This window comes from Jaculus jaculus, chromosome 17 (assembly GCF_020740685.1).
Source record: "Jaculus jaculus isolate mJacJac1 chromosome 17, mJacJac1.mat.Y.cur, whole genome shotgun sequence".
Taxonomy (NCBI): domain Eukaryota; kingdom Metazoa; phylum Chordata; class Mammalia; order Rodentia; family Dipodidae; genus Jaculus; species Jaculus jaculus.
In genome coordinates this window covers 1408909-1436276 of record NC_059118.1, presented here as the reverse complement: position 1 = coordinate 1436276, position 27368 = coordinate 1408909, and the positions used below count along the sequence as shown (strand labels likewise).

Below are 27368 nucleotides of genomic sequence, written 5' to 3'. Positions count from 1 at the left end.
ATGAAGAAACCCTTAAAATGTCACATTGAGGTGGGAGGTAGTAGCCTAATTTTGTCATTATATTTATGTACAATTTAACCATCGGGGCAACTCAGTGAAGAATACTGTCTTTGCTACTTACTGTGAATTTATCTTTTCAAGACAAAGGGCCTGGAGCGATGGCTCAGCAGTTAAAAGCCTGCTGGTCCATGTTTAGTTCCCAAACCACCCACAAAGGCCGAACAAAAAAGTTGTGTGCCTACTATTAATTTGCTGTATAGCAAGAGGCCCTGGTGCACATGAGTGTGTGTGCAAGTAAAGCAAGTAAAAAAAAGAACAAGCAAGGGGCTGGAGAGATGGCTTAGTGGTTAAGGTATTTGCCTGCAAAGCAAAGGATCCCAGTTCAACTCTCCAGGACCCATGTAAGCCAGATGTACAAGGGGGCGCAAGTGTTTTGAGTTCATTTGCAATGGCTGGAGGCCCTGGTGCGCTGAGAGTTCAGGGCCACCAGGAGACTATACAGTGAATTCCAGGCCAGCCTGGGCTATAGCGAGACCCTACCTCGACAAAACCAAAACAAAATAAAAAGCAGAAGTAAAACTAAAGAGACATAAGTGAGGTGTGGTGAACTTTATTTATTTATTTATTTATATTTTTGCGAGGTAGGGTCTCACTCTACCTCAGGCTGACCTGAAATTCACTATGTAGTCTCAGGGTGGCCTTGAACTCATGGTGATCTTCTTTCCTCATGATCCTCTTCCCTCTGCCCCCTGAATGCTGGGTGGGATTAAAGGCATGCACCACATGCCCGGCTAATATTCTCATTCTTAAGGAATATTTGGAATGAAATGTTTTGATGTTTGTATCTTTTTGAAAAATATTATTTATTTGAGAGGGAAAGAGATAAAGTAAGAGGTAGAGAGAAAGAGAGAAAGAGAGAGAGAGAATGGGTGCGCCAGGGTCTCCAGCCACTGCAAACTGAGCTTCAGATGCATGCTCCCCCCTGCGCATCTGACTTACATGGGTCCTGGGGAACTGAACCAGGGTCATTTGGCTTTGCAGGCAAAATGCCTTAACTGCTAAGCCATCTTTCCAGCTCTATTTGTATCTTTTACATAATGATTTTATGTATACATAAGGCCACAGGGAACTGTAATCGTTGAGTACAGACAGGAGTTACAAATATTCATTGTATTTTTCTTTCCTCCTCTTCCCCTCCCCTCTCCTCTTCTCTTTTCATTTATGTATTTGAGAAGCGCACTTGAGAGACTGAGACCGAGAAACAGAATGAATAGGCACGTCAGGGCATCTAGCCACTGCAAGGAACGAACGGCAGTAGACGCGCCACCTTGTGCATCTGGTTTCACGTGGGTACTGGGCAATCAAACTGGGGTCTTCAGGTTTTGCAGGCAAGCCCCTTAACTGCTGAGCCATCTCTCCAGCTCTGCATTATATTCTTGTTTCAACTTTACTGAACTGTATGATATTTAATAAATACTACAAAATAAACATGTCTGGGGGGAGGCTTATCAGGATTTTCTACAGATGACTGCATGAGCGCTCCTGGCCTTCCTGAGGACTCTGGGCTCCTGCCAAGCTCGAGGAAGCATTGGAAACCCCGAGACGGACGACCTCCGAGATTCCTAGAGGGGCCAGTCCAACGCCCAGGGGGCCGGAAGCCCACCGGAAGCGCTTCCTGTCCGCTCATTGTTCTCGCGCCGGCCGGAGCAGGTAGGCTGTGGTGGCCTCGAGGCCGGGCAGCGGAGGAGCCGGGCCAGCGTCGGCCGCCGTGGTGAGCCGGTCCGGGGGGTCGCGCGGCCGGGAGGAGGGCGCTGCGGAGCGGGCCGAGGGGCTGTGGCCCGTCCGCCCGGGGTGGGTCTGCGCCGACCCCAGTGCCGCCTCGCGGGCTCCTCGCGCCGGAGAGAAGTAGGCGGGACGGTGGAAGGAGGCCTGCATGGGGCGGGGATGGATTGCCACGCTTGCGGGTGGGAAACCTAGGTGGAAGGCTCCGCGCCTCCCGGGGCGAGAGCCTCCATGGAAATCCGATCGAGTCTGATGACGAGATTCAGAAGTAGACTATCAAGCTTGTGCACAGGATGCAGCGAGTCTTCGGGCCTCCCTGCTAGGACGAACTCACCCAGGTGTGCAGAGAATGATCCTCGGTATTAAGACTTGGTCGAAGGCATGGAAAGCATTGCATTATTCGAGAAATACAATGCGCACTGTAAATTTACATAGTTATGAAGTTAGTATAGGATCATTTCAATAGTTGCAGAAAGGGATTTAGTAAAATTTAGCTCCATTTTCTAGCAAAACACCCAAAGAATACTGGAAAGAAAAAGATTGATTTTGTTATACCCAGCTAAAATAGTAAGTTTCTTTAAAAAAAATTTAGAGAGGGAGAGAGAATTGGCGCACCTCTGCAATGGAACTCCAGACACTTGCGCTATCTAGTGGGCATGTGTGTGATCTTGCGCTTGCCTCACCTTTGTGCATCCAGCTTACATGAGATCTGGAGAGTGGAACATGGGTCCTTAGTCTTTGCAGGCAAGTGACTTAACTCTTTCCAGCCCATCTTATTATTATTATTATTTTGAGAGAGAGAAAAATAGAGTTTCTTAATAAAAACCAACTGGCTGGGCTGGAGGAATGGCTTAGTGGTTAAGGCGTTTGCCAGCAAAGCCAAAGGACCCAGGTTCGATTCCCCAGGACCCATGTTAGTGAGATGCACAAGGGGCTGCATGCGCCTGGACTTTGTTTGCAGTGGCTGGAGGCCCTGGCATGCCCATTCTCCCTCCCTCCCTCTTTCTCTGTCAAATAAATAAATAAAAATAAGGTATTAAAAAAAAACCAAACTACTGGCTTAGCTAAGGCAAAGAGGTAAGCTAATTAGTGGTGATGTGGTTTGACTTCATGTAGTGTATTGGGAAGCAATTTGATGATACAAGTCAAATTATCAAAGCAGTGATTGCTCTGTTTATTCTGAAGAAATATACAGCAACAGGAAAAAGTGATTTGTACTGAAAAAAAAATATGTGTTTTTTGGTTTTTTGAAGTAAGGTCTCAGTCTGGTCCAGGCTGACCTGGAATTCACTATGTAGTCTCAGGGTAGTCTCAAACCCACGGTGATCCTCCTACCTCTGCCTCCCGAGTGCTGGGATTAAAGGCATGTGCCACCATGCCCAACCATTTCTTTTATTTGCAAGCAAAGAGAGGAGACAGACACAGACAGACAGTATGGGCAGGCCTCCATCACTTGCTGTTGCAAGTGAACTCCAGATGCATGCACTACTTGGTGCATCAGCTTTACATGGGTACTGGAAAATTGAACCCTGAGCCAGCAGGCTGTGCAAATGAGTGCCTTTAACCTCCAAGTCATCTCTCCAACCCCTGAAAATAATTTTTTTTAAAAAATTATTTGAGACCAACAGACAGAGAAAGAGGCAGATAGAGATATAATGGGCACATCAGGGACTCCAGCTACTGCAGGCTCCAGATGCATGTGCCACCTTCTGCATCCGGCTTATGTGGGTCCTGGGGCATACAAGCCTTGAACCAGGGTCCTTAGCTTTTACAGGAAGCGCTTAACTGCTAAGCCATCTCTCCAGCCCCCTGAAAAATTTTATTTATAATTTATAATTTTATTTATTTATTTGCAAGCAGAGAGAGAAAAGAGAGACAGACATAGAATGGGCACACCCGGACCTCTAGCCACTGCAAACAAATTCCACATACATGTGCCCCTTGTACACCTGGCTTATGTGGGTCCTGGGGAATTGAACCTGGGTCCTTTGGCTTTGCAGGCAAATGCCTTAACTGCTAAGCTATCTCTCCAGCCCCCTAAAAATAATTAAAAATTTTTTTTTGTTTTATTATTATTTACTTGGGAGTGACAGAGAGAGAAAGAGGCAGATAGAGAGAGAGAGTGAATGGGCGCACCAGGGCCTCTAGCCCTGTGAACGAACTCCAGATGCGTGCACCCCCTTGTGCATCTGGCTAATGTGGGTCCTGGGGAATCGAGCCTTGAACCGGGGTCCTTAGTCTTCACAGGCAAGCACTTAACCACTAAGCCATTTCTCCAGCCCCTAAAAATAATTTTTAATATTAGTTGTTGAAATAACTCCGATTACTCAAAGAATAATTTTTACATGAGGTGTGGTTCAGGAAGTTATGTATAGTATGCCAGAATGAGGTGTGTATGTACTGTGTATCAAAGCATCAATAAGACTATTGATAACCTGGCGTGGTGGCACATTCCTTTAGTCCTAGCACTTGAGAGGTAGAGATAGGAGGATGGCTATGAGTTCTAGGCCACCCTGAGATTACATAGTGAATTCCAGGTCAGACTGGGTTAGAGCAAGACCAATCTCAGAAAACAAAACAACAAGGTTGGAGAGATGGCTTAGCAGTTAAGGTGCATGCCTATGAAGCCTAAGGACCCAGGTTCAATTCTCCAGATCCCACATAAGCCAGACGCACATGGTGGCGCATGTGTCTGTACTTCATTTGCTGTGACTAGAGGCCCTGGCGTGCCCATTCTCACTATCTGTCTTTCTCCCTCTCTCAATCTCTAACAAATAAAAATAATAATTTAAAAAAGAGATTACTGGAGGGCTGGAGAGATGTCTTAGCAGTTAAAGCAGTTGCTGACAAAGGCTAATGATCTGAGTTTGGTTCCTCAGTGCCCACATAAAGCCACATGCACAAAGTGGCACATGTAGCTCAAGTTTGTATGTAGCTGCTGGACACCCTGGCATGCCCATTCTCTCTGTAGGTCTTCTCTCTCCCTTGGCTTGCAAATAAAGAGATAAAAATATTTTTTTTAAAGACTTGGAAAACAGAATCAAGAAACAAACAGTTGTAGCTTAGCGTGATGCGCAGTGGAGGTAGAGCACTTGCCTAGCAAGCATGAGGCCCTGAGTTGGATTCCCAGCACTGCAGAAATAACAGCAAAAACACAACACAGGGTATATCCTTGAACATTGTGCAAATGTGATCTAAAGTATGTCTTGAAAAAGTGAAAGTGTACACCTAAAAGGGACTAGGAGGTCACCAGGTCATGTAAGTAATTACTCTGTGTGTGTGAGAGTATGTATAAGACACATTTCAGTTTACATACTTCTGAGCCAGGTCTGTAATCCCAGCACTTGGGAGGCTGAGGTAGGAGGATCACTGTGAGATCAAGCACAACCTGGGTCTACAGAGTCAATTCCAGGTCAGCCTGGACTACAGTGAGATCCTACCTTGAAAAAAACTAAATAAATTTATGTATTTCTGAGTTGGTCCTTTTTTTCAGGGAGAGTGAGATTTTACCAATACATAGGGTATTGTGTAGCAATGTAACAATTAAAAATAAACATTAACAATTGCAACATAGAAATTTTTTTGTTTTAAGATGGCCATGGTGGTACAAGATTTTAATCCCAGCATTCAGAAGGCAGAGGTAGGAGGATAATTCTGAGTTTGAGGCCAGCATGGGACTACAGAATGAGTTCCAGGTCAGCCTAGGCGAGACTGAGACCTATCTTGAAAAAATCAAAAAATTTAAAAATAAGACTTGGTTGTTGTGGTGGTTTGACTCAGGTGTCCCCCCAAAACTTAGGTGTTTGGAGTGCTAGGTCCCTAGCTGGTGGCAGTTTGGGAACTGGACCCTCCTGGAGGGGGTGTATTGTTGGGGGCAGGCTTATGGATGTCATAGCCAGCTTCCCCTTGCTAGTGTTTGGCATACTCTTCAGGTGCTGTTGTCCACCTGATGTTGACCAGGAGGTGTCCATCCTCTGCTCATGTCATCGTTTTCCCCTGTTATCATGGAGCTTCTCCTTGAGTCTGTAAGCCTAAATAAACCCTTTCCTCCCTCCCACAAGCTGTTCTTGGTCGGGTGTTTTCTCACAGCAAGCTGGCTTCAACAGTTATTAGCCCAGCCTGTTGACTCACACCTTTAATTCTAGCTAAAGTAGAAGGATCACCATAAGTTCAAGGTCAGTTTGGACTACAGAATGACTCCTTGCCACAAAAAAACAAAAGGAGCGTGGTGGCACACACCTTTAATCCCACCACTTGGGAGGCAGAGGTAGGTGGATCACCATGAGTTCGAGGTCACCCTGAGACTACATAGTGAATTCCAGGCCAGCCTGGGCTGCAGCAAGACCCTACCTCAAAAGACAAAAAAACTAAAATAAAATAAAAAGAGGAATATTACTTGGTCTTTAATCATGTGGAAATAGGAAAATATAAAAATAAAACAGAGAAAAAGAACCTCAAAATTACTTATAATCCTAGAGGTAACCACCTAACATGTTGATGGGTCAGCCTCCAGTTTTGTTTTCTTGTGATTCTTTTGTTAATGGTGTGTGTGTGTGTGTGTGTACACACACACACACACACACACACACATATATTATTGACAGTAAAACTTTGCTTATAATATGCCTTTCCAAAAACTACCCTGGGCTAGGTGTGGTGGCACACACCTTTAATCCCAGCACTTTAGAGGCAGAGGTAGGAGGATTGCCCTGAGTTCAAGGCCACCCTTAGACTACAGAGTACATTCCAGATCAGCCTGGGCTAGAATGAGACCCTACCTCAAAGAAAAGGCACTTGTTAGCAAACCTGAATGGCCTGGGGTTAATTTGCCAGTTCCCATGTATAAAGCTACATGGAGAAAGTGGCCCATGCATCTGGAGTTCATTTCCAGTGGCAAGAGGCCCTGGTGCATCCATTTGCTCTCTCCCATTCATATTTTTTTCTCTTTCCTTGCAAATAAGAATATTTTAAAAACCACCCTGACAGTAATTAGGAACATTAGTATTTCCACAGTCAAATCATAAAGGCATAATTATTAGTATGCTGAAGGTTTTCCCTTAAAGGAAATTTCTACAGTTTTTTTTTTTCTCTTTCAAGGTAGGGTCTCACTATATCCCATGCTGACCTGGAATTCACTATGTAGTTTCAGGGTGCTTTGAGCTCACAGTGATCCTCTGTCTCCCAAGTGCTGCAATTAAAGACGTATGCTACCATGCCTGGCTTACAATGTATTTTTTGAAAGAAGACCATAATGGTTTTCCTTAATCTTTTTGTATTTTTAAGTATTATAATTTAAACGTTTATTATTTTTAAAATATTTTTATTTGCAAACAGAGAGAGAGAGAGAGAGAGCGCGAGCGCCAGGGCCTTTTGCAACTGCTAATGAACTCCAGATGCATGTGCCACTATGTGCATCTTGCTGTATATTGGGGACTAGGAAATTAAATCCTGGCTATCAGGCTTTGACTGCAAGCACTTTTAACTGCTGAGCCAACTCTCAAGCCAGAAAATGTTTTTTTTTTAAATTCAAAATTATGGTTTTAAAAATATTTTTATATATTTATTTGCAAGCAGAGAAAGAGAGGAGACACATGGGTGGAGGGTAGCTGGAGAGACTAGGCATGCCAGGGTCTCTAGCTGCTGCAAACAAATTCCAGACAAATGGGCCATTGTGTGATTCTGGCATTACATGGGTACTAGGGAATTTATTTATTTCTTTTTCTTTCTTTCTTTTTTTTTTTTTTTGGTTTTGCGAGGTAGGGTCTCACTCTGGTCCAGGCTGACCTGGAATTAACTCTGTAGTCTCAGGGTGGCCTCGAACTCATGGCAATCCTCCTACCTCTGCCTCCCGAGTGCTGGGATTAAAGGCGTGTGCCACCACGCCCGGCTTGTTTGTTTTTTTGAGGTAGGGTTTTGCTCTAGCTCAGGCTGGCCTGGAGTTCACTCTGTAGTCTCAGGGTGGCCTCGAACTCATGGCAATCCTCCTACCTCTGACTCCCAAGTGCTGGGATTAAAGGCATGCACCACCATGCCCGGCTTGGTACTAGGGAATTGAAATTAGGCCGTCAGACTTTGTAGGCAAGTGCCTTTAACCACTGAGCAATCTCTCCGCACCCCCTCCAAATATGTTTTATATAGCTATTTGCATTCACACATTTGCCATTAATTCCATTCATAGTGTGAGGGAGAAATAGAACATCCTTGTATTATAGTGGCCCCTAGCCAGGCACTTTTGAAATTGGCTAGTAGCCTAAGTGGCATCCAGACAGTGACATTTGGAGTTAACAGTGTTTTTTGAATTCACAGTGGACAATACATGTCTTGGTCTCGATAAGAAACTCCAAGAAGCTTTTGAGACTTAAAGTTTAGATGGGGCTTGATGCTGTTGGGCAACCCCCAGCTAGTTCCCTGGCTGAGCAGAGATGACTACAGAATGGAGAGAGGCCGTGGTCCTAGCCCCTTGGGGCCTACTGAAGGTGAAAAAGGAAGACGAAGAGGATGAAAGTGTCCTGAGTCAGTCATCCGGCCAACAAGTGCACTCTGAGAATGGCAAAGTCTGGGCCCCAGGGGAGGGTCCTCAGGCAGGCCTTGATGTATCGGAAGATGAGCAAAAGGTAAATGCCTGGGAGGAGAGGGAGGAGGGAACTGCAGATCTCAGGCCATTCCAAGGGGACTGTGCACCTGAACCCAGAGCTCTGGTCTTAATTCTTTTTATATAGTGGCAGTGATCCCTTGTCATATATCTTGCAGCACTTTCTATAAACCATGGACTCTCAAACTTTCTTACCCAGGACCTGAGGAATGTTTATAGTATCTTGATGTCTGTTCTATACTCTCAGAGTCTGGGAGTGTGACCTAGGTTTTTGTAGTTTTTAAAATTATAGGTGACTCCCTTAAGGTTTAATAGTTCTAGCCAGTGCTTCTCCACCTGGGGTCTTGTAGTTTTGGCTTAGGAGGTCTGGGATATGCTTCAGATTCTGCATTCCACACAAGCTGTTAGCTGTGCAGGTCCTGAAGCTCTATAGATGGCATCCTGAGCAATGAAGCCGCTCCTCTGCTGTGCCCTGCTTTCCTTCTCCTTCCTTTCTCTCTCCTTCCTCCCTTAACACCCTTTCCCTTCCTTTCCTTTTTGAGTCAGCTTTCCTTATCCTTCTTTTTCTCCTTGCAGGCTTTCTTCCTTACCCCATCCCTTCTCCTTCCTTCCTTAACGTTCTTTCCCTTCCTTTCCTTTTTGAGTCAGCATCCATGGACTCCTGATCATCCTCCACTACCAAGTGCTGGGATTATAGATGCTTACCATTGTACTGTTAGCCCTTAATGTTTTCAGACTCCTTACTATTACTGGCCAGGTGACAACAGAGGTTCCTCCATATCTATCCTTTCCATCTTTTTTTTAATTATTGTTTTTCAAGGTAGGATCTCACTTTAGCCCAGATTGGCCTTACAGTGATCCTCCTACCTCTGCCTTCCTAGTGCTGGAATTAAATGTGTGCATACCCGTCTTCCTCCATAGCCTATCTGTAAGAATATGATCAGAACCTAACCTATCTTCTTCTCTTTTTTTTTTTTTTTTTTCAAGGTAGGGTCTTACTCTTGTCCAGGCTGACCTGGAATTCACTATATAGTCTCAGGGTGGCTTTGAACTCACAGTGATCCTCCTACCTCTACCTCCTGAGTGCTGGGATTGAAAGTGTGTGCCACCATGCCCGTCCTATCTTCTTCTTTTTTAATATATTTTATTTTTATATACTTGAGAGAGAAAAATAGGAAGATAAAGAGAGAATGGGTACACTAAGGCCTCCAGCCACTGCAAACGAACTCCAGATGCATGCACCACCTTGTGCATCTAGCTTACGTGGGTACTGGGGAATTGAACCTAAGTCCTTAGGTTTCTCAGGCAAGCACCTTAACCACTAGACTATCTCTCCAGCACCGCTCTACTTTTTTTTTTTTTTCCCAGCTGAGTTGGCTTATTTATTAACAGGATAACCCTTGAATGTAGCTCCTGAGGAGTGGCCCAGGCTCAAGTGAAGTATGTTGTCCCAAGGGAGGGGACAGAAAAGCAGGGCTTCTGAGTAACCTCAGGGCCGGGGGAACTGTTCTGCAAGTGCCTTCCTTGAGGGAAGGAGTCAGTCTTCCTTGGGCAGTGCCGCTCTACTTTTTAAGAAATTTACTTATTTATTTGCAAGCAGAGGGGCAGAGGGGTAGACAGACAGAATGGGTGTACCAGGGCCTCTTGCCACTGCAAACAGATTCCAGGTACATTTGCCACAGTGTGCATCTGGCTTTACAAGGGTACTGGGGAATTGAACCTTGGCCACCAGACTTTACAAGCAAGCACCTTTAACCACTCCACTTTCCAGCCCCTCTACTTGTTTTTTTTTTTTTTTTTTTTTTTGGTTTTTCAAGGTAGGGTCTCACTCTAGCTCAGGCTGACATGGAATTCACTATGTAGTCTCAGGGTGCCTCAAACTCAAGGCGATCCTCCTACCTGTGCCTCCCAAATGCAGGCATCACCACACCCAGCTCCCTCTATTTTTTTTAGGTATTCTTTTGAGACAGGGTCTCAGGTTGCCCAGGATGGCCTCAGATTTGCTAATTGTCTGAGGATAACCTTGAACATCTGATCCCTCTGCCTTTACCTCTTATTTTTTTATTTTATTTTTTTATATTTTGGTTTTTTGAGGTAGGGTTTCACTCTGGCTCAGGCTGACCTGGAATTCACTATGTAGTCTCAGGGTGGCCTCTAACTAACTCATGGTGATCCTCCTACCTTTGCCTCTGAAGTGCTGGGATTAAAGGCGTATGCCACCATGCCTGGCTATTTTGTTTTTTTTTTTCAAGGTAGGGCCTAACTCTAGCCTAGGCTGACCTGGAAGTCATTCTGTAGTAAGGCTAGCCTTGAGCTCATAGTGATCCTCCTACTTCAGACGCCTGAGCTTTGGAATTAAAGGTGTGTGCCATCATGTCCAGCTTGCTTCTACCTCTTCAGTGCTGGGATTACATGTATGTACCACCTTGCTCAGTTTATACAGTGCTGAGCCAAACCCAGGTCTTTATGCATACTAGGCAAACACTCTACCAACTGAGCTACGTGTGCGCCACACTCCTTGCTCTTGGCGTGTACTTACTGGCAGGTTAAGTTTGAATGCTGGAGAGAAGGCACTGAGGTAGAATCAAAATGATAGCCTTGCTTCTCTTCCCAATTCACTTAGGAGATTAGGGAAGACTCTTATTCCCCCCCCCCAACTTCCCACCCTCCTTGTTATGTTTTGTGGCCTCCAGGAATAGACACTTAGGTTCTTGTCTTCAAAGCTGTCATCATACCACCCCACAGTCCCCTCAACCTCCCTGTGCCCACTTGTTTCAGGGTCAGAACATGTTCTGGGACATGGCAGTAATCTTAGAAGCAGCACCGGAGGCTCCTGCTGCTGAACCTCTTGGCGGCTACACATTACCGGGGCCTCCGGCCATGGGCAAGATCCTGGAGCCTCGTGGGAAGCCCACTGCTCTAGGTAAGGCTCACCACCCTGACTCAACATCTGACGGTGGGTTTCTCAGCCTTTCAGAGTGGCTGGGGTTGACCACACCATGCAGGGTTTGAGAGTCTAAGAAGAACTAGATAGATGGAGTTCCTCAGAAAGCTGCCTATATGGTTGTCACAGGCAGTGGCTGATTTTGCAGGCTTTTTTTTTTTTTTTTCATTTGTTTGTTTGAGGTAGAGTCACTGTAGTCTAGGCTGACCAGGAATTAACTATGTAGTTTCAGGGTGGCCTTGAACTCATGGCGACCCTCCTACCTCTGCCTCCCAAGTGCTGGGTTTAAAGATGTACACCACCATGCCTGGCCATTTGGCACAGTTTTAAGACCAGAGAAATAGAGGTAAACTCCAAATTTACACTTTAAAAAAATTATTTAATTATTTATTATTTATTTTGGTTTTTTGAGGTAGGGTCTCACTCTAGCCCAGGGTGGCCTCCCTCATGGAGATCTCATGGAGATCCTTCTACCTCTGCCTCCCGAGTGCTGGGATTAAAGGCGTGCACCACCACACCCGGCTAAAAATTATTTATTTTAAAATAATTTTATTTATTTATTTGAGAGAGAAAGAGGAAAAAAGAGGCAGATAGAGTGAGTGAGTATGGGTACTCCAGGGCCTTCTGCCACTGCAAACAAGTTTGAGACGCATGTGCCACTTTGTGCATCTGGCTTAACATAGGCACTGGGGAATTGAACCCAGGTCATCAGGCTTTGCAAGAAAGCTCCTTTAGCCAGGCATGGTGACACACATCTTTAATCCCAGCACTCAGGAGGCAGAGGTAGGAGGATCACTGTGATTTTGAGGCCATCCTGAGACTACAAAGTGAATTCCAGGTCAGCCTGAGCTAGAGTGAGACCTTACCTCAGGGGGAAAAAAAAGAAAGAAAGAAAGCTCCTTTAACCACTGAGCCATCTCCTCAGCCTTAATTTATTTATTTTTAAATTTTTTTTGTTTATTTTTATTTATTTCTTTGAGAGCAACAGACAGAGAGAAAGAGGCAGATAGAGAAACAGAGAGAATGGGTGTGCCAGGGCCTCCAGCCACTGCAAACGAACTCCAGACGCGTGTGCCCCCTTGTGCATCGGCTAACGTGGGTCCTGGGGAATTGAGCCTTGAACCGGGGTCCTTAGGCTTCACAGGCAAGCGCTTAACCGCTAAGCCATCTCTCCAGCCCTTCAGCCTTTATTTATTTATTTGATACAGTTTGTGTGAGGGTGTGTGTACCAAAGCATCTTGCTGCTGCAACTGAACTCCAGTTGCAAGAGCCAGTTTGTGTGTCTGTATTTAAACATTTTATTTATTTAGTTACATATTTGTAAGCAGTGAGAGAGATTGGGCACACCAGTGTGTCTAGCTACTACAAATGAACTCCAGATGCATGTTCCACCCTGTGCATTTGGCTTTACATGGGTACTGGAGAATCAAATCCGGGTTGTCAGGCTCCATGGGTAGACGCCTTAACCACTGAGCCATCTCTGTAGCCCTGTTTCTGGCTTTATGTGGGTACTGGGAAACTGAACTCAGACCATGTCCTTAACCCTGGCTCCCGAATTTACCCTTTTAACCTTTATTTGATTTGATTTATTTGATTTGAAGCAGGTTCTCACTCCAGCCTACGTTGACCTGAAACTCACCGTAGTCCAGGCTGGCATTGAACTCATGGTGATCTCTCCTACTTTAGCCTTTAGTTGAAGGCATGCATCACCATGCTGGGCTCCAAATTTATCTTTTTTTTTTTTTTTTTTCGAGGTAGGGTTTCATTCTAGCTCAGGCTCTTCTGGAATTCACTATGTCGTCTCAGGGTGGCCTCAAACTCAGGGAGATACTCCTACCTCTGCCTCCCGAGTGCTGGGATTAAAGGTGTGTGCCACCACACCTGGCTTTTTAAAAAAATATTTCATTTTTATTTATTTATTTGAGAGAGAGATAGAGAAATAGGCATGTATGTAGAGAGAATGGGCATGCCAAGGCCTCTAGCTACTGTAAACAAACTTCAGGTACATTCACCCTGGCTTACATGGGTCCTGGGGAGTTGAACGTAGGTCATTTGGCTTTGTAGGCAAACATCTTAACTGCTAAGCCATCTCTCTCTCCAGCCCCAAATTTATGTTTTTTTTTTTTTCAAGGTAGGGTCTTGTTCTAGCCCAGGCTGACCTGGAATTCACTGTAGTCTCAGGGTGGCCTCAAACTCATGACAGTTCTCCTACCTCTGCCTCCCAAGTGCTGGGATTAAAGATGTAAGCCACCATGCCCAGCTGCAAATTTATCCTCAAACACTTTGTAGTCACCATAGTTTGCAAGAGAAGTTGGCTATGAAGAGTCATCTCTTGGGATGCTTTTCAAGAAACTCCACAGAGGTCTACTTTTTTTTTCCAGGTAGAGTTTCTGTAGTCCAGGCTGACCTGAAATTCACTATGTAGTCTCCAGGTGGCCTCAAAGTCACAGCCATACATCTGCCTCCTGAGTGCTGGGATTAAAGGCATGCACCACCACGGCTGGCCATTGTTTTTTTTTTCTTCTTTTTATTTTTGGTGTATGGTTTTACAGGACCTTGTGCAAATTCTGGAGGGATTTGTTTGGCAGGCCCACCACACATAATGATGGTTGGTCTGGGAGATAGCTCAGTCTGTAAAGTGCTTACCTTGCAAGCATAAGGGCGAGAGTTCCATCCTTACAACCACTGTAAAAATGGCAGCATGGTGGGGGATGCCTGTGGTCCTGGGGCTGGGGGTGTGGAGACAGGAGGACCCCTGAGGCTTCCTAGCCAGCCTGTCTCCACTGCTTGGTGCACATCAGGCCAATGACTCAGCCTCAAGAAGGAAACAAAACAACCAGGTATGGTGGTGTACACCTTTAATCCCAGCACTCTGGGAGGCATAGGTAGGAGGATTACCGTGTGTCCAAGGCCACCCTGAGACTACATAGTGAGTTCCAGGTCAGCCTGGACTAGAGTGAGACCCTACCTGGTAAAAACAAACAAACAAACAAATTATATATATATATATATATATATATATATATATATATATATATATATATATATATGACATAATGAAGGTCAATATTTGGTCTTCAGGGAAGTAGTGTTGATTATCACCCGGCTTTAAGCTGGGACTTAGCATGTATGTTCTAAATGTCTTTTTATGTATTTATTTATTTATTTCCTAAGGTAGCATCTCACTCTAGTCTAGGTGGACCTGGAACTCACTCTGTAGTTCAGGCTACCTTTGAACTCAGTAATCCTCTTACCTCTGTACCTCCTGAGTGCTGGGATTAAAGGCATGTGCCACCATGCCAGGCCATTGGATATCTTTTTTGTTTTGTTTTGGTTTTCAAGGTAGGGTCTTCCTCTACTCCAGGATGCCCAGGAACTTACTATATAGTATCAGGCTGTCCTCAAACTCACAGCGATGCTCATACATCTGCCATCCAAGTGCTGGGATTAAAGGCAAGGCATATGCCACCATGCCTGGCCCCTAGATGTCTTTTTTAATGTTAAAAATGCATTTAGCACATAAAGAGCTATTACAAATTGTTAGTATGGGGAGTAAAAAGGAGATTTAAAAATTGGTAGTTCAGAACTGGAGAGATGGCTTAGTGGTTAAGCACTTGCCTGTGAAGCCTAAGGACCCTGGTTCAAGGCTCGATTTCCCCAGGACCCAGAGGGGGTGCACGCATCTGGAGTTTGTTTGCAGTGGCTAGAGGCCCTGGCACGCCCATTCTTTCCTCTCTCCCTTTTTCTCTCTGTCTCTCTCAAATAAAAATAAATAAAATTTTTAAAAAAATGGTAGTTCATATTCCCAAGTACAGAAATGAAAATATAAAAATATGCAATAAGCAGATGAAAATATTAACCTTTACTGACTGTAAGAGAATTGATATGCTAAAAAATGAGGCATTGCTTTTGCTTTAGAAATAAAAGTCTTAATTGGCTGTGGCACAAGCACCTGTGGAGGAGGTCAGGAATGTGGCAGCCATGAGTCCTGTGTTGCAGAAGCCATTGCCCAGCTGATTGGCATGAACCCTTCTGCTGTCTCATGAGTTGGCCCCCTGCAAGCCTGCGTCTGAATGATTTCAGCCAAGTATCCTCCCAGCCAGGCAAACTAGTGTCATGGGAAAGGTAGCATCAGCTCTTTTCATTTTCTTGTCTCGATTTTACTTAGTTTCCACATGCTGCACAATCTCTCTTCATTCTTTGGTGTATTCTCCTGTCCTCTTGCTTTATCTGCCATTTGCAGTATTAATTCTAAGAGCCAAACTGTTTACTAGGAATGATCACCATGTTCTTTCGCTGCCTCTTACCTCAAGTCCCTGCTCCTCCCCAGTGGCTGTTGGCCATTTCCAGAGCAGTGGATAATGGCGGGAGCATTGAGCTCTGAGAGTTTGGAGACCGGAGTGTAGTTGTCTTTCCTCTTTTTTTTTTCAAACTTAAAAATTTTTTATTCATTATTTATTCCACAACCAAATAAGTCATAATTTAAAATTGTAACATTTTTATAAGGTAAAGGAGAATTATATTAACAAAACAGACTAAACAGGTGTTTCTCTGTTCCCATGACGGAAAATGCATGGCCATTACACACATTTCCCCCAAGATCTGGGGCGAGGCAAATAATCCTTTGAATCAAACTGACTGTGAAGAGAGGTAAGCTGCAAAGAATTCCTCCTGTCACTTTACTGCAAGATGGAAAAACTCCCAATGTGACTAACTCAAACCTCTCATCTCACAGGCCTGGCCTTGGCTTTTGTCTTGCTTCCTCAATCCCATCTAAATCCAGAAAGGCATCTGTATTTACAAACACAATTCCACGTCCCTGAGGACCTGAGCACAGGCTGGTGTTGATGAGCCTGTAAGCAGCCTTCATCCCGAGCCTCCAGGGAAATCAGAGCCCAGCACAGAGCGCAGCACTGTTTCTTTTGACAACAGTTTAACTGTCAACTAAACTCTGACATCTGACAGGCCATATGCATTTCATACTCAAACCAAAATACTGTCATCATTTCATTTCTTTTGTTTTGTAAGAATATTGAGTAGACCATCCAAGTGGAAAACAAACAAAACACAAAAACCAGAAACAATGAAAACTGAATGTTCAAAGTGTTTAAGTCAAAAAGCAAAGCAGTCCTTTGCAGTTGGGCTCATTTGTTTCTGGGCTGGTAGGCCATGTAGAGGGTGACCAGGCAGTAGTAGATGGTCCCGCCCAGAGTCAGCGCCATGGTGGTCTGGTAAAGCATCTGGTCAGGCAAGCCTCGTCATATGGAGTCAAACTGGAGGTCAACTTAGTTGGTGTTGCAAATATTATGGGTGGTGCTTCTACGGAGACCACAGGCTTTAAACCCTGCAGGCTGTAGGCTTTGGAAGCCCATGTTCTGGCCAGCTTCTGCGTGAAGCCGCTGTACTTGTAGTACATGTTGGCCCATGCGATGGCCCTGTCTTTCCTCTTAACTCAGGCTTGAGGGAGTCCTTTCTCTCTTTGGACCTCTGCTTCCTCTTATGTAAGCTGGTGCATTCATCCAACAAGTACTTTTTGAATACTGACATGCAGAAAATTCACACTGACATCATATCTCCTGTAGCTGGTTATAATCAAAATGAAAGCATTCTAAAAGGTAGTGCATGAGGGCCTGGGGAGTGGCTCAGTGGGTATGAGCACTTGCTGTGCATTCACGAGGATCCTCAGCACCCATGTAAAAAGCTGGGTGTGGCCATGCTCGCCTGTGACCCGGCAGTGGGACTTGCTTCAGCTGGTCTGACTGGAAATTGGTGAACTCCAGGTTGACCGAGAGAGTATTTTCTCAAGGAAATAAAGTGGAAGAGCAGTAGAGGAGGAAATGCAGTGTTCTCTGGCTTTGCACAGTGTGCATCTGCACACCCAAGTCCACACACTATACATATACATCCACAGCAAAACCATTGCACAAAATTACCTTCAGGTTAAGTGTATTAGATGTATGTGGACATAAATGATTTTCATGTTTAGACTTGTGCTCTATCCCTAAGATATCTCATTATTTATATCCACATATCCCAAAATCTGGGGATGGGAATGGTTCAGTTGGTTCAATTCTTGTTGTACTAGTATGAGAACTTGAGTTTGGATCCCAAACACCCATATAAAAACTAGGCATGGGGGCTGTAGAGATGGCTTAGTGGTTAAGTGCTTGCCTCTGAAGCCTAAGGACTCTGGTTCGAGGCTCGATTCCCCAGGACCTACGTTAGCCAGATGCACAAGTGGCCACATGCGTCTGGAGTTCGTCTGCAGTGGCTGGAGGCCCTGGGATGCCCATTCTCTCTCTATATATATTTGCCTTTCTCTCTGTGTCTCACTCTCAAATAAATAAATAAATAAAACAAAAAATTAAATAACTAAAAACTAGCCATGGCAGTGGGTGACTGTAAACCCCTGTCTCATAAAGTAAGGTGCAATGTGATTGAGGAAGAGACATTGACCTCTGGCTTCCATTTGTACAAACATACATGCACCTATAGGCATGAACATGCATGCACACATACATACAAGAAAGGCAAGTCGCCAGGCGTGGTGGCACACGCCTTTAATCCCAGCACTCGGGAGGCAGAGGTAGGAGGATCGCCTTGAGTTCAAGGCCACCCTGAGACTCCGTAGTGAATTCCAGGTCAGCCTGGGCTAGAGTGAGACCCTACCTCGAAAAACTAAAAAAAAAAAAAAAAGAAAGAAAGGCAAGTCAAGGGAAAAGCTGATTGGCTGATTGCAGTTGTTAGATCTGTCTTGAGATAAGCAAGAGGAGCATGGTGTGGAAATGAGTTTTGCTGCAGTAGGCTAAGGGTCGGTGTTAGGCTTTTTTACAGGTGACAGAGACAGCTTAAGGAAAGATGAATTTATTTTAGCTAATGGTTTCAGTCCAATGTTGCTTGAGCAGAATACCATGGCAACAGGAACATGAGGAGGAAGGTGTCATCTCGTAGTAAACAAGGAGCAGAGAACAAAGAAAGGACCAAGGACACAGAGTTTCCAAACCTCCTCAGATGGCATCAACAGTGTGGACCATACATTCAACACATGAGCCTGAGAGGGACACTGCTGAAACCATGGCAGGTTATATGGAGGCAACTGGACATGCTGAGAAACCCAAGCATCAGTGCTTTCTGCACCAGGCGTGGGTCTGAGCACAGAGCCAGCAGAAGAGCTACAGAGTAGTGTGAGGGATCCTTTTGTTAAAATCAATTTGCAAAGGTGAAGTCACACATTTCCTGATGTTGAAGTGCTTAGTCGATTCCTTTTCTAGGCCAGAGAAAGCTAACATTGTTTTTTCTGTTTCCTGGTTCAGAGGATGGAACTAAGAAGCTGCCATTATGGGTTCCTAAAACTGAAGTCTGTGGTGAAGCTGAAAACTCCCTGATAGCAGGAAGAATCCAGAAAAGTGACCCTCAAGGACCTGAATTAGGAGAAGCCCGTGAGAACGGAAATGTGTTCCAGAGACGGAGAATGTTGAGGGAGAAAAGTGATTCCCGACGAGTGACTGTGAGAGACTGTTCATTATCTGAAAGTTTTAAAGAAAAGGAGGACCACACTTGTAAGAAGGCTGGGGGGAAATACGGGCTTGGTTCTGGCCCTGTTAAAAATCAGAAAATGCAGCCTGGGCAAAAGCCTTTTATATGCAGTGAATGTGGAAAAGGCTTTAGTCAGAGTGCAAACCTTGTTGTGCATCAGCGAATCCACACTGGAGAGAAACCTTTTGAGTGTCATGAGTGTGGGAAGGCCTTCATTCAGAGTGCAAACCTTGTTGTGCATCAGAGAATCCACACTGGACAGAAACCCTATGTTTGTGCAAAATGTGGGAAAGCTTTCACTCAGAGTTCAAATCTGACTGTGCATCAAAAAATTCACTCTTTAGAAAAAAATTTTAAGTGCAGTGAATGTGAGAAAGCCTTCAGTTACAGCTCACAGCTTGCACGGCACCAGAAAGTCCATATCACCGAAAAATGCTATGAATGCAATGAGTGTGGAAAAACATTTACTCGGAGTTCAAACCTTATTGTCCACCAGAGGATCCACACTGGGGAGAAGCCCTTTGCCTGCAGTGACTGTGGCAAAGCCTTCACTCAAAGTGCAAATCTCATTGTACATCAGCGAAGCCACACTGGTGAGAAGCCATACAAGTGTAAAGAATGTGGGAAAGCCTTTAGTTGTTTTTCACACCTTATTGTGCACCAGAGAATCCACACTGCAGAGAAACCTTATGACTGCAGTGAGTGTGGAAAAGCCTTCAGTCAGCTCTCTTGCCTTATTGTCCATCAGAGAATTCACAGTGGAGACCTCCCTTACGTGTGTAATGAGTGTGGTAAGGCCTTCACATGTAGCTCATACTTACTTATTCACCAGAGAATCCATAACGGGGAAAAACCTTACACGTGTAATGAGTGTGGTAAGGCCTTCAGGCAGAGGTCAAGCCTCACTGTGCACCAGCGAACCCACACTGGGGAGAAGCCCTACGAGTGTGCAAAGTGTGGGGCGGCTTTCATTTCTAACTCACACCTCATGCGACACCACAGAACCCACCTCTTTGAATAGCAAGGAAAAGAAGAGAACGATCTTCAGCTTGCTCAGACTCCTTCTCCGCCCTACATCAGACACCTCTGTGCTGCTGCTTCCTCCATTGTGAACATCCTAGTTTCCAGGGAGATGGCCCTAGCATTTCAGAGGCAAACTGAGAAAACCAAACTCAAGCCCCTAAAGGCAAGGAGGACCTTCTCTGAACTCTACTGGCCTAACCTGTCTTATTTCTGAAATGGGATGTGGCTTTCTTAGGGAATGGGTCATTTTTTAGTTACCTGATAATGGGCCTATTGGGGAAAAGTGGATTTTGCTTTTTTTTTACACAGGGAATTAATTGAACAGCAGGCAGGTTGTCTGCCTGGTTGCATTCTGGAGCTTTAAATTTATATTCTGGGTGAATAAACAACTAGTTAGGGAAATCATTGGGGTTACAATTACAAATTCAATACTTCTATAAGGTGTCCAGTCCCTAGGTAATTTAAAAAAGTTCAGCAACAAGCTGGGCGTGGTGGCACACGCCTTTAATCCCAGCACTCTGGGAGGCAGAAATAGGAGGGTTACCATGAGTTTGAGGCCATGCAAAGACTACATAGTAAATTCCAGATCAGCCTGGGCCAGAGCGAATCCCTACCTTGAAAAACTGAAATGAAGTAAGAACCAGCCTTTCCCTTGTCTATACTTCTTACTAGTGCAGAGTTCTAGGGGTCAGTGATGAGTCCCTTCTGACTCTTCCCCCTTCTGCTCAGCTACATAGATATTGAAGGAATGATAGAGGCCCTCCACACCAGCTACATCCACTTGCTAAGACTGGCTGGTACTCTGAACAGTTCCACTCCAAATTTCGTCACATTCCTTTGCGTGAGATGTGTGTTCCCAGCAAAGAGTCCAAGAATAAAGCTTGTCTGGGAGATATGTCCATGTTTGCTCTCATTCTGCCCAGGCCCAGCAGATCTCATTCTCATGCTGTGGTGATGTTTAGGGGAAAAACGGCAGAGCTTTTCTAGTAAGAGGATTAAAGAGGGAAGAGGTAGAATGGAATGCCTAAATTGTTTTAGTTAAAATATTTATTTATTCATACCTTTAATCTCAGCACTTAGGAGGCAGAGGTAGGATTGCTGAGAGTTCAAGGCCACCCTGAGATTACATTGAATTCCAGGTCAGCTTGGGATAGAGTGAGAGCTTACCTCAAAAAGCAAAAACAAACAAACAAACAAAAAACTGCAATAAAATTTAAAAGTAGGTGTGGTGTCCCATGTACTTCATGTAACTGGCTTTATGTGGGTAGTGGGGAATCAAACCTGAGCCATCAAGCTTTACCATCAAGCACCTTCAACCTCTGAGCCACTTCTTCAGGCCTCCAGTTGCCTTCAGTCAGTTCCAAATTCTCCATCCAATTAGATATTGTGTTGAGTTACTATCCCCCCCTTTCTTTTTGCATATTCCCTAGCATCCTGCTCTAGTCTGTCTTTGATGCTCTTTTGCCTCTTGCCTTGTTATCGTGCTTGATTCAATTGTTTCCTGTGTCACATATCTTCCATTTTGTTTACTCCCTCATTGGCTGCAAGTCACTTGCCAAGAAGATGGAAGGGGAAATTCCATGTTTATGTGGCAAATGTATCTTTCTGACCTGATGCTTGATTGGTAATTTGATTGAATTTGGAATTCTGTATTGAAATATTTCTCCAGAAATTAATGATATATCACTGCTTAGAGTTAGTGTGACTTAATTAGATGTCTGAATCTAGTCTCTAATCTGATTATTTCTTTGAGAATTAGTAAATAACATGCATATTTTAGTGACCACTTCCCCTACCTTCATGCTTGGAAGTTATTAAAATCTCTTTTTCTTGGTTTATTCAGTTCCCTAGTGCTTTATTCAATGACATTGTATGACAGTTAGTTTGATTTTCCCTTCACCTCCTTCCCCTCTCATTCTTTCTCCCCTCCCCTCCCCTCTTACTCTTTCTCTCTTCCACCTCCCTTCCCTCCCCTCCCTTATTCTCTTTCTCCATTCTCACTGCGGTTTTGCTTTGATGTTTATGGGAAGTGAGCTGGGTTTTGTGCATGCTAGGCAAGCACTTTACGCCTGAGTTACAGAGACAACAGTTACAGAGATGGCTCAAGTTAAAGGTGCTTGCTTAGCGTAGTTTTCCTCAATTTTTGTTACTGTTGTTGCACCAGGGCCTCCAGCCACCATAATGGAAATCCAGATGCATGCGCTACCTTGTACATACATGCATTGCCTTGTGTGTCTGGCTGAGGTGGGTTCTGGGGAGTTGAACATGGTTCCTTAGGTTTCACATGCAAGATCCTTAACTGCTAAGCCATTTCTTCCACCTGTAATCTTAATATAGGTTAGTAATATCAACCTAAGCCTCAGGTGGTACAGTATCCAGAGTCACCACCCACGCAGAGCCTTGGGATGTCTCTGAGAGGCCTAGGAAGGGAAAGGAGTGGTTCCACCCCCATGGCTGGTCAGTCCAGAGGCTTCTGTATCCAAGCCATTCCATTGCATTCCCTTGGCCAGTCCCTGTGCCAGCTAGGCTCCACCTCCCGAGATGTGGGGCTCATCCACAGCCTCAGTGCTGCAGCCCCAGGGCTCACATCAAGGTGTGGGTAAGGACACACCTAAGAAAATGGCTTAGCAAATGCATTAATATTAATAAGTGAGTGAGGAACGACTGATCAAGCACTACGCTGGTTTCTGCAAACAATACCTGGGGCTTTGAAGTGTTGGTCTGGAACAAACTTACACCCAACCCATCCTGCACCGAAGCTCAAAACTTTGTATGTGGAGTGTGGTTTGGTGGTACTCTAGCTCACTAAGCAACCAAGCCTGGCGTTGAACACGTAGCAATCCTCTTGACTCCTGAGGTTGCCAGCGGGAGCCACTCCTGCTGGGCTCAAGGATGCCTCATTAAGTGGGGGTCTCCAAGAACTGGATTAATTCTGGAGAATACATAGGCAGTGTCATAATCTTTAAAATTGATCAGTCCAGGGGTCCATTACTCTTCACAAGGCTCAGCTGAGGAAAATAATTTGGGAACTTCTACATAAGTATGATTGGATTCCAACAAAATGCAACCTTTATGTGCTAAACATTCACAAGACTACATACTGGATGAGTAGTCTTAAACTTTTTTTTTTTTGGAAGTAGGGTCTCCCTATAGCCCACGTGGCCTCGAAGTTACTCTGTATTCCCAGAGTGCCCTTGAATTAACAGTGATCCATCTATCTCTCCCTCCTGAGTGTTGGGATTAAAGACCTGTGCCACCATGCCTGGCTCTATTTATTACATTATTTTATTTTACTATGTGATACTTTTTACTCATCCTTGCTTTGCTTTAAGAAATATTCAAACAATGCTATGACTTTTTCAGAAGATCGACTGCTTTAAAATATATAGTAAAATGGTTGGTAGTTGGCAAACTCTGAAAAAAAGTAGAATTAAAACAAATGATAATGGACATAGTTTTTTTTCATATGTATCTTTATTGCCCCAATAGTTGTATGCCCATTAAGATAGTTAACTGTATCCAAATGCCACCTGAGAGGTAATAATAAGAGGACTTTCGCTGGGTGGTTTTGATTTCAAGTGATAGCATTTTTAGGAAAGCCATACTTCTCAGCCTGTCATGACTTGTCTCACTATCCAGAGAACTATCAGAATCTCATCATCTGAACTATTTCTACAAGGTTCTGGGAAGCTTTTGCCAAGCCATTGCCCTTAATTCTCTGTGGAAGTCTTCTGAGATATGGTTAGCTATATCCTGGATAGATAGTATTTATGGTTTCTTGGTGGATACTATTTTTTTTTTACTTGCGTGTCTATGTTTTATTTTATTATTTATTTATTTTGGTTTTTTGAGGTAGGGTCTCACTCTAGCTCAGGGTGACCTGGAATTCACTATGTAGTCTCAGGGTGGTCTTGAACTCATGGTGATCCTATTACTTCTTCCCAAGTGCTGGGAGTAAAGACATGCACCACCACACCTGGCTTACATTTTATTTTTTATTTACATATTTGAGAGAGAGATGGAATGGGCATACCAGGGCCTTCAGCTCCTGTGAACGAACTCCAGACATGTGTGCCCCCTGTACACGTATGTAGCATTGTGCCTGTGCATCACTGTGTGTCTAGCTTACCTGGGACCTAGAGATTCAAACATGAGGTCTTAGGCGTCACAGGTAAGCACATTGACCGCTAAGCTCTCTCTCCAGTCCTATTTGTTATATTTTAAAGATATTTTATTTGGGGGTAGGAAGACAGATGAACAGTGATTATGGGCATGCCAGAGCCTCCTGCATTGCACAGGAGCTCCAGATGCACACACCACTTTTGCTTCAGGCTTTACTTGGATACTGGGAAATAAAACCTAGGTCATCAGACTTTGCATGCAAGCTCCTTTAACCACTGTAGGAATTGTGCTATTATCCTGAGAGGTTTTCTGTGAGTTCCTACATACTTTACTCAGGAATAGCTCCTCAATTTTCTCTTTACTTGGATAGTGAGATCTCAATTTCCTACCATATGAGCAGGGCTCAGTTTTCTAGGAGTATTTTCTAATCAAAGCAAAGATATATATAGTTTGTTTATTTGACAGGAAGAAAGGGAGAGAGAGAATGGGTGCATTAGGGCCTCCAGCTACTGCAAATGAACTCCAGATGCATGCGCCACCCTGTGCATCTGGTTAATGTGTGTCCTGGCGAATCAAACTTGGGCCCTTTGGCTTTGCAGGCAAATTCCTTAACCACTAAGCCATCCCTTCAGCCCTTGACTATGGAAACTTTTAAAGAAACTGGATGAAGCTCAGGTGATGCTGTCATTTGCAGAGATGTTAGGGGCAGATATGGGTTATCTTTTGGTCCATTTTCTGCTGCTGCTCACTTTAATTTCTGGCACTTCCTTTTTATGTTCTCCCACTATTCAGTCTTTGGATATGAACCATTCTTATTTCCTATTTTGCTCTAACCCTAGTATTTGCATTCTAGTATATGGATTGTCTCTTATTTTGAATCTATCTACGTTGCCTTGATTTTCTTGAGGTGGTTAGTTATTTGCCATGGTAGCTTTGTATCAATCCTTACTCACAGGCAGTCCCTCAGACTTAGGAACATTAGGGTCACATAGGGGAAGGACTTCTATCCTGCCCTACATAAGAGGTACTCACTAGTCATATTTCTCAGATTGGAAGAACAAACATGCTCCAGTACAGGATATTTATGTAATTAATCCATGAGGGATCATAACCAGACTTCAAGAGGATGAATGCCAGATTCTGTATTTGATGAAAAACATGCATGTGAGGGAATGAAGGAAAACTCTGCCAGCAAGATTGTTAAGGAATGCATGTTCCAGGATGGAGCTTTGGGGGAATGACTTTGATTCACAAGAAAGCATCTCCTGAAATGATTAGTCCAGAGTATAGTTTTAAGAAAAGTTTAGGGTCTACAGGAGAAAGCCTGCACCAGTGGGAAACAAGGACCAAGGTAAATCTTCAGCTTTCTCCACACAGGTAAAATCTTGGATGTGTCATGAGTGTCATGCACAATATCAGAGAACTCATACTAGAGAGAAATCCTATTGATGTCAGGAATGTGGGAAAGCTTTTAGTCATAGCCCAGCCATCCAACATCTACAAATCAGTGCAGAGAAGCCACATGGATGTGAGCAGTGTGGAAAAAGGTTTCAGTACCAATCATTTCTTACTCTGCATTGAAGAATCCACATTGAAGAGACACTGTATAAATGTAATGTGGAAATTCTTTCTGCAGTCACTTGCAATGTAGTGAGCACCAGCGAATTCACAATGAAGACAAACCTTGTAAATGTAGATATGAAAAGGCAGTCAGATTATACATCTTGTCATCACAAAATTCACACTGGTGAGAAGCCTTGTTCATGCAAAGAATGTGGCTTTTCCCGTAAACATAATTTACACAACATCAAAGAATTCATACTGGGGACAAATCTCATGATGCATGTGGGAAAACCTTCAAAACAAAGGCTAACCTGTCAGCAGCAGAGAATTCATACTGGAGAGAAATCCAATCATTGTAAGGAATGTGGCAAAGCCTTTTGTCAAAGCCCATCTCTTAAAAACATTCAATGCATTCATACTGGAGAAAAATCCTGCAAATCAAAGGAGTATGGCAAGGCAAACTCAAGAGAACCCCACTTATTAAGCATCAGCAAATTCATACAGGAGAGAGCCTACAAATGCAATGGATCTGGTAAAGATTTCCTCAAGAATATTTGCCTTATTCATCAGAGAAGTCACACTGGGGAAAACCCTATAAATGCACTGGACGTGGAAAGGGTTTTAATCTGAACACTTGTCTCATTGAGCATATGAGAATTCATACTGGAGAGAATGACCCTTGCTCATAGCTCATCTCTTACTGAACATCACAGGGCTCGCATTGGTGAGAAGCTTTGCAAGTGTAGTGCATGTGAGGAAACCTTCCAGCAAGTATGCACACCTTAGTATTACAGAATTCACACAGTTGAGAAGCCTTAAGAGTGCACTGAATGTGGAAAATTCTTCAGACACAGTTCAGTACTTTTTAGACACCAGGACCTCCAAAGTGGTGAATAATCTTGGCCTTTATAAGTTTCTGTAGAGAATGACTTAGAGACAGGCAAGTGAGGAGATTGATATGTACAGAATGATGATACAGGTAGGTCTGCTGTACTGTGATGGAAAATATCAGAGATGGAGGTAGGAGCTTGGGGAATACAGAGCCCACACTCCCAGTGGCTACTGGTGTAATGCAGGATAGAAAGGAAGTTTCAGCTTTTAAAGCTTGTCTCTTTCTTTCCATAGGACTTGTACACCTTGAGGTAGTATTTTCTAAATTAGAAGTTGTTTTCTTCATTATATGCCAAACTTCCAACCATGTGACTGGCTGGTGGTGTGAGATTGTTTTTCTGGTTGATCCCTATTGGTGTGAAAGTGGCAAAAGTTCTGATGTAGTGTGGGGTTTATGGTGCCTCCCTGTGCTTGAGCTGCTCTAGCCATGCTCCCACCTGGGGTGGCCTCCCAATGTGGAAGTTGCCCTTTGATGTGTCAGAAACAACAACAGTCTAAATGCATTCACCACATAAGATCTCTAGCAAGATTTAGGCTGATCTCTCCAGAAAAGCCACTGAAGAAGGCTAAGTAGCTCTGATTTTTCCTGACCTTGTAAAACCTGAGGGCACCTTGAATCTAAGAAGAAAACGAGGTCAGGAGAGATTTGGCTTTGAGTGGGAAAGCAGGACTACTCATGGTGGAGGAAAGCACTGGTTTATGCTAGGCATGGGATGGTGTATTAGGGTTATCTAGAGGAAGAGAACTGCTAGAATGAATTATATTAAAAAGGGAATTTATTGGATTATCTTACAGTAGTCCAATAGCAGTTGCAGGCCCAAGAATCAAGGAACCTGGTAGCGGCTCAGTTCACGTGGCCAGATGCCTCAGCAGTCCCAATCCAGCACTGAAGGTCTGGAGGCTTCCTGAGGAGCC

At 44.1% G+C, this 27368-nt stretch overlaps 1 protein-coding gene and 1 pseudogene across 3 annotated transcripts; one reads left to right on the top strand and one right to left on the bottom strand.

Moving 5' to 3' along the window:
• Positions 1-1688: 1688 nt before the first annotated feature.
• Positions 1689-21715, top strand: Znf35 (zinc finger protein 35). Of its 3 annotated transcripts, none has more exons than XM_045136491.1 (4): positions 1689-1771; positions 8089-8396; positions 11153-11297; positions 18632-21715. In XM_045136491.1, the coding sequence occupies exons 2-4, from the start codon at positions 8205-8207 to the stop codon at positions 19873-19875; spliced, it is 1581 nt and encodes a 526-aa protein (XP_044992426.1). In that variant the 5' UTR covers positions 1689-1771; positions 8089-8204; the 3' UTR covers positions 19876-21715. The 3 variants fall into 3 exon arrangements, with proteins under 3 accessions (XP_044992426.1, XP_044992427.1, XP_004662074.2); XM_004662017.2 differs by lacking the exon at positions 1689-1771 and adding an exon at positions 1971-2120; XM_045136492.1 differs by lacking the exon at positions 8089-8396 and having other exon boundaries at positions 1711-1771.
• Positions 16463-16734, bottom strand: LOC123455551 (annotated as a pseudogene).
• Positions 21716-27368: the final 5653 nt, after the last annotated feature.

What these genes read in the sequence shown, in the direction of transcription:
- Znf35 (XM_045136491.1), top strand. Translation starts at nt 8,205, where the DNA reads ATGACTACAGAATGGAGAGAGGCCGTGGTCCTAGCCCCTTGGGGCCTA. An exon ending in TATCGGAAGATGAGCAAAAG is followed by an intron (nt 8,397 to 11,152) that starts GTAAATGCCTGG and finishes CACTTGTTTCAG; the next exon opens with GGTCAGAACATGTTCTGGGA. An exon ending in TGGGAAGCCCACTGCTCTAG is followed by an intron (nt 11,298 to 18,631) that starts GTAAGGCTCACC and finishes TTCCTGGTTCAG; the next exon opens with AGGATGGAACTAAGAAGCTG.